This window comes from Schistocerca cancellata, chromosome 5 (assembly GCF_023864275.1).
Source record: "Schistocerca cancellata isolate TAMUIC-IGC-003103 chromosome 5, iqSchCanc2.1, whole genome shotgun sequence".
Taxonomy (NCBI): domain Eukaryota; kingdom Metazoa; phylum Arthropoda; class Insecta; order Orthoptera; family Acrididae; genus Schistocerca; species Schistocerca cancellata.
The window spans coordinates 308,905,611-308,920,318 of NC_064630.1; the positions used below are offsets into that span (position 1 = coordinate 308,905,611).

The following is a 14,708-nucleotide window of genomic DNA, read 5'->3' on the forward strand; positions in this document are numbered from 1 at the left end:
GACACATACAACCCATACTGACGGTCGAGAGAATCGTCGAAGGAGGACTGAGAAGAGGGATGGTCGGGCATTGACAACAGCCGGCAGGCATACCGACAAAGCAGTACATCGCACCGTTCGATCAATGGTAATTCGGCGGCTACAGCATAAAGACTCTCGACGGGACTAGTGTAGAATGCTCCGGTCGCAAGACGTAAGAGGGATGGAATTGAGACAGCGAGGCTCCCATAATCCAGCTTTGATCGGACTATGGACCGATATAAGTGAAGCAGGACAGGGCGATACACTCCAAGATGAACCACTAAGAACACGGAGGACATTAAGAGAACGTGTACAACGGGCAGCCAAATAAGAGACTTGCAGAGACCAACAAAGTTTCCTGTCCAGTGTGAGCCCTAAAAACTTCGTTGTCTCCACGAATGGGAGAACAACGGGACCGAGACGTAAGGATGGTGGAAAGAATGCTTTATATCGCCAAAAGTTGATGCAAACCGTCTTCAGAGAACCGGAAGCCAATAGCCACACTCCATGAGTATAGGCTGTCATGACAACGCTGAAGGCAGCGCTCCAGGAGGCATGTTCTCTGGGAACTGCAGTAGATCGAAGTCATCGACGAAAAGAGAGCCTGAGATGTTAGGTGGAATGCAATCCATAATTGGATTGATCATTATGCCAAAAAGGGCTACGCTCAAAACGGAGCCCTGAGGCACTCCATTCTCCTGGAGGAAGACATCGGACAATACAGAACCCACACGTACCCTAAACATTCGATCTGTTAAAACTGAATCAATAAAAAGGGGCAGGCGACCACATAGGCCCCACCTGTGCATAGTGCGGAGGATACCTCCTCTCTAACAGCTATCTTCAGCCTTCTCCAAATCGAAGAACACAGCTACCTTTTGGCGCTTTCGCAAAAAGTTGTTCATGATGAACGTCGACAAGGTCACAAGATGGTCAACAGTGGAGCGGCGTCGACGAAAGCCACATTGAACATTGGTAAGTAGCTGTCAAGGTACAAGAATCCAAATGAACTGAGTGTTAACCATGCACTCCATTACCTTACACGCACAGCTTGTAAGAGAAATGGGGCGGTAACTAGAAGGAAGGTGTCTAGCCTTCCCGGGTTTGGGTATAGGAACAACGACAGCCTCACGCCAACACATGGGGTCCTGACCTTCGGTCCAGATGCGATTATAGGTACGAAGAAGAAAGCATTTGCCTGCCGGAGAAAGGTCTGTCAGCATCTGAACGTGAATAGCATCTGGCCCTGGAGCAGAGGACTGGGACAGTGCAAGTGCACGTTCGAGTTCCTGCATGGTAAAGGGGGCATTATAATCTTCGAGATTCAGCGTGTGGAAAGAAGGTCGCCAAGCCTCTTCTGCCTCTTTTATGGGAAGGAAGGCAGGTTGGTAATGGGCGGAGCTCGAAACCTCCGCGAAAAAGCGGCCGAAGGCGTTGGAGACATCCACAAGTACCTCATTACCGGAAGTCAGGTCAGGTATCGAGGAGTGGGCCTTAATGCCCGACAGCCAGCTCAGGCCACCCCAGACGATAGAAGAGGGAGTAAAACTGTTAAAGGAGCTTGTGAAAGAAGCTCAATAAGCTTTTTGCTGTCTTATGACTCGACGACATTGCACTCTGAGTCGTTTGTACTCAATACAATTCGCCAGTGTAGGATGGCGGCGAAAGGTGCGTAAAGCACGTCGTCGAGCACGGGTAGCGTCTCTGCAATCCTCATTCCACCAGGGGACTGAAACGTGACGTGAAGACGAGGTAGTACGAGGAATGGAACGTTCGGCAGCATTGATGATAACAGCCATGAGGTATTCGACCTGACTCACAGCTGAGAAAATCTTGGTCCGGAAAGGTCGCCAGGAAGGAGTAAAGTCCCCAGTCAGCTTTCGGTATGTTCCAGCTCGAGGGATGTGAGGATGGGGTGTGGTGTAGGAGATTAACAACACAGGGGAAATGGTCACTCGAATAGGTGTCAGAAAGGACATACCACTCGAACCGACAGGCACCAGTGGTAGAACAGATCGAGAGGTCCAATTGGGAGTAGGTATGAGTAGTCTGAGAGGAAAGTCGGGGCGCCAGTATTGAGGCAGACACGATTGAGAGGGTTGAAAAGATCCACTAAGAGGGAGCCCCTCTGACAGGATGCAGGAGAACCCCGAAGGGAATGCTGGGCATTGAAGTCGCCGAACAATAAAAACGATGGAGGAAGCTGAGCAATCAGATGGATCATGTAAGCCCGACTAACAGCGGATGACGATGGAGTGTAGACAGCACAAACAGAAAAAGTAAAGGTAGAAAGAATAATACAGACAGCTATTGCTTGGAGTGGGGTGGTCAATGGGATGAGATGGTAATAGACATCGTCTCAAATGAGCAACATGACCCCACCATGAGCTGGAATACCGTCCACAGGAAGGGGGGGATTAGGTCTGGTCACTCGGAGGTGTAGTGGGTAAAAGCAATACGGTCAGTTGGGCATAACTGTTTCCTGGAGACCAATGATGAGCGGACAGTGCAGACGGAGGAGCAGTTTTATTTCCTCCTGATTAGATCGAATACCTTTTATGTTCCAATGTAACAGAGCCATTGCGAATCAGAGAAAGGGGGAACGAGACAGGTGAAGAGCTGGTCACCTCGACGGCCAGAGGGTCAGGTTTCGAGGGAACATTGCGACAACTGTTGGGAGGCGGATGCTGTTCCATCGAGTCGTCGCCAGCTGCGGCCACATACCTGGCTTGCGCAGGAGGGGCAGCATCGTCCGCTGACAGGCCAGCTGAGCGCCTGGCAGCAGAGCATCCCGGCGAAACTGAGGACGGCCGGGAGTAGCGACTGTCGGATGGAGCATCAGACGAAACGCGCCGGGGTGGAGAGGGGGATAAAGACTACTTATTTGAGGCCTTCTTTGAAGACCTATGAGTCACAGGGATGGTGGGCTGGACCTGAAGAAAGTCCTCACGCTCAGGGTCCTTTTTTGGAACGCCGGACCTCGGAAGCAGGGGTCCGTAACGTTTCCCCTATGGACGCCTGAGAAGAGAATCGCTTCTCAGGCGGCGGAGGAAGAGGAGGAGGAGGAGGAGGAGGAGGAGGAGGAGGAAGGGTGGCCCCTGGGGCAGAGGGGGAAGGAGCCATGAGGGAGGAGGATTTGGAAGGGAGGGATTTGGGAGGCGGAGGCATAGACTCCGGATGGGGTAAGGAGGTGGAGGGGGGGACAGGATAGCGGTGAGGATACTGCAGAAGGAGTGGACACAACCGAAGCAAACGACGTTGTCAACATAATGGGATGGAGGCAGTCATTTCTTCCTGGCCTCAGAATAAGCCAGACGGTCCAAGGTTTTCAATTCTTGTATCTTCTCCTCCTGATATGTGGGCAGTCGAAAGATCTAGGCGAGTGGAGGCCAGGACAATTGACGCACCGAGGTGGTGGGGTGCATGTATGTCCCTGTGGAAGAGTACGTCCACAATCGCCACATAGAGGCTCGGCTTCACACTGTGACGACTTTTTTTGTTATGGTTTTAGGGCGCAAAACTGCTAGGGTCATTGGCGCCCGGTCTATGACTTAGGAAACAGTAAAAAAACGAAAACGGAAACTAGCAGCAATGGGAAAGAAAGTCATAAAATTGGAGAAACTAAAAGCACAAGGAAGGCTTAAAAATTCACTACAGAAGGGGGTTGGTTGTCCCAAAAAAATCTTCAAATAACTGACGACATTTCACTGGCACGAATGAACTCTAGAACGCGATCGGCCGATCGCGTGTTATCTGCTAAAATTGACGATATATCAGGCGACAGCTGTAGACAGGCGCGTAATGGAGTAAAATAGGGGCACTCAAAAGGTGTCTTACCGTCCACAACAGAGCAGTGGGGACAGAGGGGGGAGGATCGCCGCTTAAAAGATGTCTATGGCTAAAAAGACAGTGCCCTATCCGGAGTCTAGTTAAAATTACCTCCTCCCGACGACGAGTTCGGGAGGAAGAGGTCCAAGTACAAGGAAGAGTTTTCACGTCCCGCAATTTATTTTGGGGAAGTGTCGACCAGTGCGCGTGCCATAAATGAACAACACGACGACATAAAACGCGCCGTAGATCGGCGACGGGAATCGATGGAATAGCTGGCCGAAGAAGAGAGACTGCAGCCTTGGCTGCAATATCGGCCGCCTCATTTCCGCAGATACCAACGTGTCCCGGGAGCCAGAGGAACGCCACCGAGACGCCCCCCAGGTGGAGCAAGCGCAGACAGTCCTGAATCCGGTGGACCAGAGGGTGCACAGGGTAAAGAGCTTGGAGACTGGGAACTGAGAGAATCGGAGCAGATAACGTACTGTATCCGCTGATGGCGGATGTAGTGGACAGCCCGGAGAACAGCGTAAAGCTCCGCAGTATAGACCGAACACTGGTTGGGAAGCCGAAAGTGATTTGGGGTGTCGCCAACAACATAGGCACTCCCTACACCTAACGATGTTTTCGAGCCGTCGGTGTAAATAAATGTGGCTTCCGCCATTTGTGCACATAGATCAGCAAATGCCCGACGATAAACAAGTGAAGGGGTACCATCCTTGGGAAATCGACAAAGGTCACGGAGCAGGCAGATCCGGGGACGGAGCCAAGGCGGTGCTGTACCCCAAGTTGTCAAGAAGGTTGTAGGAAAGCGGAAGGAAAGAGAATGGAGCAGTCGACGGAAGCGGACTCCTGGTGGTAGTAGGGAGGAGGGGCGGCCTGCATACCCTACATCAAAGGAGGCGTCGAAAAATATGTCATGGGCTGGATTAGCAGGCATGGAAGACAGATGGCTGGCATAACGGCTCAGAAGGACTGCTCGCCGATTTGACAGCGGAGGTTCAGCAGTCTCAGCATAAAGGCTTTCCACAGGGCTGGTGTAAAAAGCTCCAGACACTAAACGTAATCCACGGTGGTGGATAGAGTCGAGACGCTGAAGAATAGACGGCCGAGCAGAGGAGTAGACTATGCTTCCATAGTCCAATTTCGAGCGCACTAAGGCGCGATAGAGGCGGAGAAGGACCACTCGGTCCGCACCCCAGGAGGTACCATTCAGGACACGGGGGGGGGGGGGGGGGGTGTTAAGGGATCGCAGACAGCGAGCCGAAAGATACGAAATGTGGGAGGACCAGCATAGTTTTGTCAAACAAAAGACCCAAGAATTTAGCGACGTCCGAAAACGGAAGGTTGACAGGTCCTAGATGTAAGGAGGGTGGAAGAAACTCCTTACGTCGCCAAAAATTAACACAAACGGTCTTACTGGGAGAAAAACGGAAGCCGGTTTCGATGCTCCAAGAGTGGAGGCGATCGAGACATCCTTGAAGACGTCGTTCAAGAAGGCTGGTCCGTTGAGAGCTGTGAGACAATCCATAATTGGATTGAGACAATCCATAATTGGATTGATGGCAATGGCAAACAGTACAACACTCAGCACGGAGCCCTGGGGTACCCGTTTTCTTGGGAGGAAGTACGGGAGAGATTAGTGTTCACCCGCACCCTAAATGTGCGCTCTGCCATAAATTCGCGAAGAAAAAGGGGCAGCAGACCTCGAAAGCCCCAAGAGAACAGTGTGCGGAGGATACCTGTCCTCCAACAGGTATCGTATGCTCTCTCCAGATCAAAAAAATATTGCAACTGTTTGGCGTTTCCGGAGAAAATTATTCATGATATAAGTGGAGAGAGCAAGATGGTCAACGGCAGAACGATGCTTTCGGAATCCGCATTGGGCAGGTGTTAAAAGACTGCGGGACTCCAGCCACCACGCTAGACGGTAATTCACCATACGCTCCAAAACCTTACAGACACTACTCGTGAGAGAAATGGGGCGATAGCTAGAGGGGAGATGTTTGTCCTTTCCAGGTTTCGGAACGGGAACGACGATAGCTTCCCGCCATCGTCTGGGAAAAGTACTGTCGGTCCAAATTCGATTATAAAGGCGAAGGAGATAATGCAGACTATGGGTTGATAAATGCAGCAACATTTGGACGTGGATACCATCCGGTCCTGGGGCGGAGGAGCGAGAAGAAGAGAGTGCATGTTGGAGTTCCCGCATGGAGAAAACAGTATTATAGCTTTCGCGATTTTGAGAGGAGAAAGCGAGAGGTCGCACTTCCGCTGCACGTTTCTTCGGGAGAAACGCTGGCGGGTAATTGGAAGAGCTCGAAATCTCAGCAGTGCTGACCCAACGAGTTAGAAATTGCGACGGGGTCCACGAATGTATCATGCGCGACAGTGAGCCCAGAGACCGGGGAGAAACTAGGCGCGCCTGAGAACCGTCGAAGCCGACTCCAAACTTCCGAGGAGGGAGTGAAGGTGTTAAATGAGCTAATAAAGAATTTCCAGCTTGCCTTCTTGCTATCGCGGATGACGCGACGGCATCGCGCACGGAACTGCTTATAGCGGATACAGTTGGCCAAAGTAGGATGGTGACGGAAAATGCGAAGAGCACGTCGCCGCTCACGTATTGCGTCACGGCATGCCTCGTTCCACCAAGGAACTGGGGGGGCGCCGGGGCAATTCGGAGGTGCGTGGTATTGAACGTTCCGCAGCTGTAAGAATAACGTCGGTAACGTGTGTGACCTCATCGTCAACGCTGGGAAAGTGACGGTCATCGAATGTCGCTAGAGACGAAAAAAGTGTCCAGTCGGCCAGGGCAAACTTCCAGCGTCTCTGACGCATATATGGCAGTTGAGGCTGCAGTCTAAGGACACATGGAAAGTGGTCACTCGAGTGTGTATCATCAAGGGCGAACCATTCGAAGCGCCGAGCCAGCGGAACAGTACCGACCGCAAGGTCCAAATGAGATAAATGTGTCGTGGAGGCAGACAAAAATGTAGGGACCCCAGTGTTGAGGCAAACTAGATCCGCTTGGTGGAAGACGTCTAGCAATAGTGAGCCACGTGGACAAGGATGTGGAGATCCCCAAAGCGGGTGGTGGGCATTGAAGTCCCCAACCAGCAAATAGGGGGGTGGAAGCTGACCAAGAAGATGAAGGAGATCAGCTCATGCCATTGGCGTGGACGACGGAATGTATACAGTACAAAGAGAGAACGTGTATCCGGAAAGGGAAAGACGGACAGCGACAGCTTGGAAGGAAGTGTTTAAGGGGATTGGGTGATAATGGAGAGTATCATGGAGAATAATCATGAGTCCTCCATGGGCTGGAGTGCCTGCAACAGAGGGGAGATCATATCGGACGGACTGAAAATGAGGGAGAACAAAGCGGTCATGGGGACGCAGTTTTGTTTCCTGAAGACAGAAGATGACCGGCGAGTAGGATCGTAAGAGGATCGACAATTCATCCCTATTGGCTCGAATGCCGCGGATATTCCAGTGGATAATGGACATGGGGTGAACAGAAAATGGAGGAATGTGACCAAAGTTGCTGTCATCTCAGACTGCTCGGAGCTAGCGACCGACAGCATGGAATGGCATTCAGCCAAAGGCAGAAGATCCTGATCCATAGGTTGGTCAGGAGCAGCTCCTGCCACCAGCGATCGGCCGGTTGACCGGCCACCAGCAGTGCGCCTCGGCGACACAGAAGACGGCAGAGGGCGATTTCCGCCATGTGGTGCAGTAGATTGGACACACCTTGGCGGAGAAGGAGAGGAACTGGGTTTATTTTGAGCCTTCTTAGAAGTATGTTGTTTAGATGAAGGAGGAACCGATGGTTGGGAAGCTGCGGTACATAAAAACTCTTCACGAGTATGCTCTTTTTTGGAAGGCTTGGTGTCTGACTTTTGGGCTCGAGATTTAGCAGAACCCAATGAAGGGTGAGCCATAGAGTGGGCAGGTGAAAGTGGTGAGGTTGAACGGGCGATCTTTGCGCTGGCCGATCTGACGACCGTGGCACTAAAGGTGAGGTCGCAAGTCTGCGTGGCCACCTCCTTTGTGGGCCGAGGAGAAGCAAGGATAGTGCTGTATTTTCCTGTCGGAGGCACGGTGGGCTGGCGACTGGCAAATAATTTGCGAGCAGGAAAGGTCGACACCTTTTCCTGCACTATGATTTCCTGGATGAGCTTTTCGTCCTTAAAAACGGGGCAATCTCGAGAGGAAGCAGCGTGGTCACCCATACAGTTGATGCAGCGAGGGGATGGAGGTGGACAAGCACCCTCATGGGCATCCTTGCCACACATAACACATTTGGCCGGATTGGAACAGGACTGGCTGGTGTGATTGAACCGCTGACATCGATAGCAACGCGTAGGGTTGGGGACGTAAGGGCGAACGGAAATTGTCTCATAGCCTGCTTTGATTTTCGATGGGAGTTGAACTTTGTCAAATGTCAAGAAGACAGTGCAGGTTGGAATGATGTTCGTGTCAACCCTTTTCATAACTCTATGAACAGCCGTTACGCCCTGGTCAGACAGGTAGTGCTGAATTTCTTCGTCAGACAATCCATCGAGGGAGCGTGTATAAACGACTCCACACGAGGAATTTAAGGTACGGTGCGGTTCCACCCGGACAGGGAAGGTGTGGAGCAGAGAAGTACGCAGCAATTTTTGTGCCTGGAGGGCACTGTGTGTTTCTAACAACAGGGTGCCATTCCGTAATCTGGAACAAGACTTTACAGGACCTGCAATTGCGTCGACACCTTTCTGAATAATGAAAAGGTTGACCGTGGAGAAGTCGTGACCTTCGTCAGACCGAGAAACAACAAGGAACTGTGGCAACGATGGAAGAACTGTCTGTGGCTGAGACTCAGAGAACTTACGTTTGTGAGCAGACATAGTGGAAGGTGAGGAAACCATTGCGGAAGAATCCCCCATGATTACCAGCGTCTCCGATGGCGCGCTCCTCCCTTGTGGGGGCCCTCACTGAGGGCAATCCCGCCTTAGGTGATTGTTCACACCTCAGGTCACACCTCCCGACAAACGGACGGAGGGACCAATCGGCACTTTGGGAAGGTATCAGCTCAGGTAATCACCCCTCCCTGGGCCTGGCCGTTACCAGGGGGTACGTACGTGTCCTACCTGTCTACCCGGGGCGGGGAATTACGCGTTACCCCGTCACCGGCTATGCATGGAAGTGAGTGGGTCAGCCTTCAGACAAGCACAGGGAGGAAAAAAGAGAAAGGGGAAAGGAAAGAAGAGGGGTCTCAAACGCCGCAGCGGAGAAAAGTGCAGAGAGAAGCGGGAAGGAAAAGAGGACAGAGGAAGGACGAAGACTTTCAAGTATAGAAAGCAAGCAATTTGTAACAGTGTAGAGCGTCCGTCTCCGGACGTAGGCGCAAACCATACTCCCAGATGGGGAGAAAGGGAAGGAAGAGCCAGAGGTGAGAGGAGGAGGGGCGAAGATGGGGGAGGGGGAAGGATGAGGAAAGGGAAGGTATGCAGCCCGGAAAGGAAGGAGGGCCACATTAGCTCGGGGTCCCGTGCTCGCTATGCACATATCCACAAAAGAGTTGTGGACCCCCTGGGGGGCCCTTGACGACATGTGCCCTAAGCGCAAACATTGAAAGCATCGCATAGGAGGCGGGACGTAAGGTCGCACGTCGCACCAGTAGCACATCACCTTTACCTTCTCCGGGAAAACATCTCCCTCGAAGGCAAGGCCCCAGTGTCGACGCGACGATCTTTGAGGCTGCGCTGGACTCGCCAGACGAAATGCACGGCACAGCGCTCCAGTTTGGCCCTGAGCTCATCAGATTGCAGCAGGAGGTCCCAATGGAAAATAATCCCCTGCACCCTATTGAGCGCCAGATGTGGGCCAATGGACACTGGAATGTCCCCTAGCCGGTCGCATGAGTGGAGCGCCGCCGACTGTGTAGCGGACGTGGTATTTATGAGAATGGACCCCGAACGCATTTTACTAAGAGCCTCGATTTCTCCCAAGATATCCTCGATATGCTATACAAAGAACATGGGCTTGGAGATGGCGAACGTGTCTCCATCGGTCCAAGAACAGACTAAATAGTGGGAGAAGTATTTCGCCCCAAGCTGGCGGGCCTGTCCTCCCTCCCAGGGAGTGGCCAAGGGGGGAAGGGCGGAAGTACCAGAACCAGAGACAGAGAGAGAACCAGAACCTTTCCTCTTAGAAGATGCGGCTGCAGAGCGACCTGATGCATGTTGACGTTTCATCTGCGGAACATCCGCCTTGATACCACCCACTCTGACCAGGGGCTCTCCCCACAGGCACCACCCAGCCTCAGCAAGGGTCACCTGGCGGGATGACCATTGCCGGGCGTCCTGATGCCCCAGGTAGACAGGCATCTACTCCTTGGCTGACGTGGGGAGGTTGCAGCTCAGGTATCTGCAGTACGATCCCTGTGTTGTCAGGGGGCTACAAACTAGAGGGTACATGACGACCCCACCACAACGGGCTGGCTACCGTGCTGGATTTCAGGCGTCATGGAAAGTCCATCATGATCGTAGGTGCAGATGGGGACGCACTATGGTCGTAACTTGTGCAACCCATCAGGAATTTAGGCCCAAAGTGATGAACAGTGGATGCAGTTACGACGCTGTTACGATGATGAGTGGCAAAGTCTTAGTGCACTGAGGACCAGCGATACACCACGTAAGGTGTCCTTCCCCGAAAGGCTCATAGTTCTGTAGAATTTTGAAGAATGGAAGTCAAACCCCAATGGGGACCATCATATTGAAGGCTGAAATGGTTGAGACTCGCTTTTTTTTTTTTTAGTTGCCTCTTACGACTGGCAGGAATACCTCGGGCCTATTCTTACCCTGGACCTGCAGGGGGAGGGGGGGATTTCGTTCAGTGTGCCGTCCCCCCGCATGCTATCTCTTCGATATTGCGATGCAGAGTCGTGCGTCGATGGGACAAAGAGTGGCTGGAGGTGACAAAGAAGCTGTGGCTAAATGCTGCCTTGGCGCGCCTCCTTCCAGCCATGCAGGCGGGATGAGGTTCTCCTTACTCACCTTCTCATAGGCGCAACTCTAAGACACGGCTTCTTGCTCCACCGAGAGGACCGACCAATGTATAGCGCTTGTGGCTTACAAATCACTAGACGACACTTTGTATTAGATCGCGTTTTAGTTTCAGACCAGAGAGTAGTGGCAGATTTGCCGACAGATCGGCCCTCTATTTTAAGTGACGTTCAGACGAGTGTGGTGAGATTCTTCGAGTCTTTTAAGATGTCCAGCATTTTTCCTAAAATTTTCGAGACAGGTTCTTAATGGGTTACCAGAGTGACAGGCTCACATGTTCTTTTGTAAGTGGTCAGCCAGTCACACTTCACTGTGCCCTTATTTTAGCTTCTCTGCCGTTCTATTTTCGTTGCAATCCCAGGTACAGCACCAGTCACCCTTTCTCCGTTCTCTAAAGACTTATGAGATTGAATAATTGTGTGGGTCAACACGACTGATGTGGGAGTGAGTTATTTTGTATCTTTACTCAGTATATGATAACATTTCTAGCCACTTTATCCACATTCAAGCTGAGGACAGCTGTTAACAACAGGAAAATGGTTTATTACATGATATTTAAATATTTTAATTGTACGATATCTGAATACACACAAAAATCAAAACATATTAACATTTCTAAGTTTATTATAAACTTTACATATTTATGAAAGTTTGTAATATTTTTCTCTAACGCATGTCACTTATAAATTACATTTTAACTAACAGAAATTTAAAGATCAGAGTTGAGTAGTGAGCTCTGACCATAGGCTACATGCAACTATCTTTAGTATGCACAAAATTCGTTACTCTATTTTGACAACTCGTTACAATGTTTTTGCAATGGGAGTGCAGTTGATGACACCAGAGAGTGAGTGTGGTTTCCAGAACAGGAAACACGAAGCATACAGTCTTTGAATACCAGGAGAGAGCTGGATAAAACGCTTCCTCTTGAAACTTACACTCTGTACATGATCACAGGAGTGTAAAATAACCACATGAAAAGATCTCACCTTTGTAACAGCTACAGTTGAGAAATATTAGAAGGCTGAGAGCACCTGTGTCCCAGTAAGTCCCTTATAATGCAGTTATTTGCGATGTTCTAAGCCAACCCATAGGAAATTCCAGTGATGGAAGTAGCTACTTTCCACCTCTGTTGCATTATTAACGTTTCCATTTAGCTTTCAGATTCGTTTTGCCTTCACCATTGCTATTTGCTTGAGGAAAGGTGTATTATTATTCTCTTCACCTAACTGAAAGAAGCATATATAATGTGTATAGTGGCAATAATGGTAACAGTTGCACTGCAAAGTTTGACATACGTGACTATACGAGGAACTGGCGGTGCATCAGACCCAAACGACAATTTCATTCATACATAAGTTTTAATGTGAGATGTCAACTTCTTTTTAATGTAACTAAGTCATCCTATACAGTAAAACTGGGCGCATCCATGGAATCTGTACACGTCTCTAATGTTATTTGGAAAGATGCCAATTTTCCCAAAATAATCCTGGCATTTCAAAAATTTGCGAAAAATGTTATCTACTGAACTTCTCGAAACACTAATCGCAGGAGCTTTTAATGATCCAGCCGGTGATTTTGTCAACAACTTACTTCCAGTTTATAAGTCGATATATTATAAGATGCACCTTGTGTATTCGCAAGTAAGGTAGGTACTACTGCTGTTTCTTTTGCAGTAACTTATCTTCCGATGACACCCTTCTCAGAAATCCAGATTTTCGTAAGACTAGCCGCAGAAGACCAACACCCACACCTACAACCGCAGTGAGACCGACGAAGACGACGGCCAGAACATCCAGTAGCAGCAGTTGGTACCACTGCAGATCGAGGGCAGCTGTGCGAAGGTGCCTGGCTCCCTTGTGCCGGATGACGTACTCTGACCAGTACACGACAGCTTCCCGGGAACTCATGGGCCTGTCCTTGTACACCTCTGACAGCTCCACAGCCCTCTGCTTGTACCTGTTTAAAGGAACATTTTCAGAGTGTTAGTTAAGCTTCTTTGCATACGTGTAGATATAACGACTGGATGATCTCTAATATAGGTTAACTGATACATTCATGAAAGAGGTGCTACACTTTTACCATTCTATACTGCTAAGATACAATCGAGTGCAGTACATTCGCACACATGTTATTGGCTCCATGAATGTGACTCTCAGAACTCTGTGCATTGTACTAACAGCTAATGTCCCACAGAAACAAGAGCAAAATCAGGTGTGGTTAAAGGAAACTTAACAGGATCCCACGTTCTCAACAGTAAACGATGTATCCAATAGTATAAGCAGAATTATAACATAGTTCAGTGAAAATATCTACTGAAAAGTATCGTCTTAGCAGGAAGAAAGACTGACAATGTCAATTTGGTAATGTTTACAAGTCTGTAAATGTGGATAAATACAGGAATACCTATTACAAAGAGAAAGAAACTCCTATTATACGATTAAAAGATTAATGGTGAACATCTTTAGCACATCACATCACAATTATTTAGGGTTACTACAAGGCAGTCATATGAAACGGTATGCTTGCATAAAATTAGTGTTAGGTTGGTTCGGAGTTAAGGGACTAAACACCGAGATCATTACTCCTAAATTCAGGGTTAGGATTAGTGAAGTCTAAAGTATCTGTTCTGATGAAGGTACGTAGAAGCAGTTAGACTGAGGCACTGAAGGCAGTACTGGTGCCAGATCTGAGGAAGTTTCAGACCATTACGTAGGTCAGGAGACAAGGGATTCTCCGAGATCTTACCCAATGGCGAGGAAAGTCCCACCCTGAAATCGAATCCCACCAGCCAAACGAAGGGTGAAGACAGTTACTGAGTAAAGAATACTGTCTAGTCGGTAGACTCCTAACAGTAAAAGAGTAGGCTAAAAAATGTAATCAAAATCAGCTGGCCTGTTGAGAAATAGGTAAGACAGCAAGTGGGCATCCCTGGGGCTCTGCATGTAATGAGTTGCCTATCCGCAGCCATCCCACTCCTGCCTCAGTGCATTCATGGTGTTAGAAAGCACTGACTTACCAGAGTGTTGCCTCTAACACAATAGAGTGCGACACAACATGTGACAAACCTGATGTAAAATCAATTAAAAAATAGTAAGAGAAGGCTGAAAGAATGAGCTGTTCAGGGAGATAGGGCCAGGCGTCCCCCAGAACCTGCTGCAGCTGGAGAGGCTTGAACTCCAACCACACCATCCCTGCCCCAAATATAGTTTAAAGCCTTACATACGAAAATAAAACCTACTTTCACACAGAAAATGGAGGACCAGTTCAACTGTCCATGAATGGTCTGCTAATATTATAGGCAAAAAATCAGGAAGGTCATTCTTAGTATGGAGGGCTAGAAGGGACACTTCAGAAGAACGTGAGCTATTGTCTGCAAGGCTCCAGAACTACAACTTTGGGATGCCTCGTTACGCAAAATGAAACTATGGGCTACCGTGATACAACCACTGTTGAGGCAACTTAGGATGATAGATGAGAAATATAAGGAATTGTACCATGCAGCAGTTGTCTTTAATAGTGCAAAGTTTATTAGATGAGACAGCACAAGAGTTATTTGTGTGCGCAGATGTGCAAGTGGTATGAGTAAAGATAATGGGCGAGGGAGGGGGGGGGGGGGGGTAGCGGGTAGTCATCGCTCTTCTAACCAAACTGCCGTCCATTTCGTTCCCTGCAATACCAACATACTTGGGACCTAGAGAAAGACAACCGACCAGTCTGTATGAATTAGTTCAGTGAGAAGGCTACACGAGTAACATCTGACAACGGCCTGGAGACTGCTCATTGAGTCACTACATATTCAAACGCAGT

At 49.5% G+C, this 14,708-nt stretch overlaps 1 protein-coding gene across 1 annotated transcript in view; it reads right to left on the reverse strand.

Annotated features, from left to right (window-relative positions):
* Window positions 1–11,492: 11,492 nt before the first annotated feature.
* LOC126188145 (UDP-glycosyltransferase UGT5-like) overlaps window positions 11,493–14,708 on the reverse strand; it is a 116,794-nt gene continuing 113,578 nt past the window's right edge. The window contains exon 6 of the mRNA XM_049929646.1: window positions 11,493–12,857. Within this exon, the coding sequence (XP_049785603.1) occupies window positions 12,554–12,857 (304 nt within the window). The 3' untranslated portion in view covers window positions 11,493–12,553. The remainder of the gene's footprint in view (window positions 12,858–14,708) is intronic.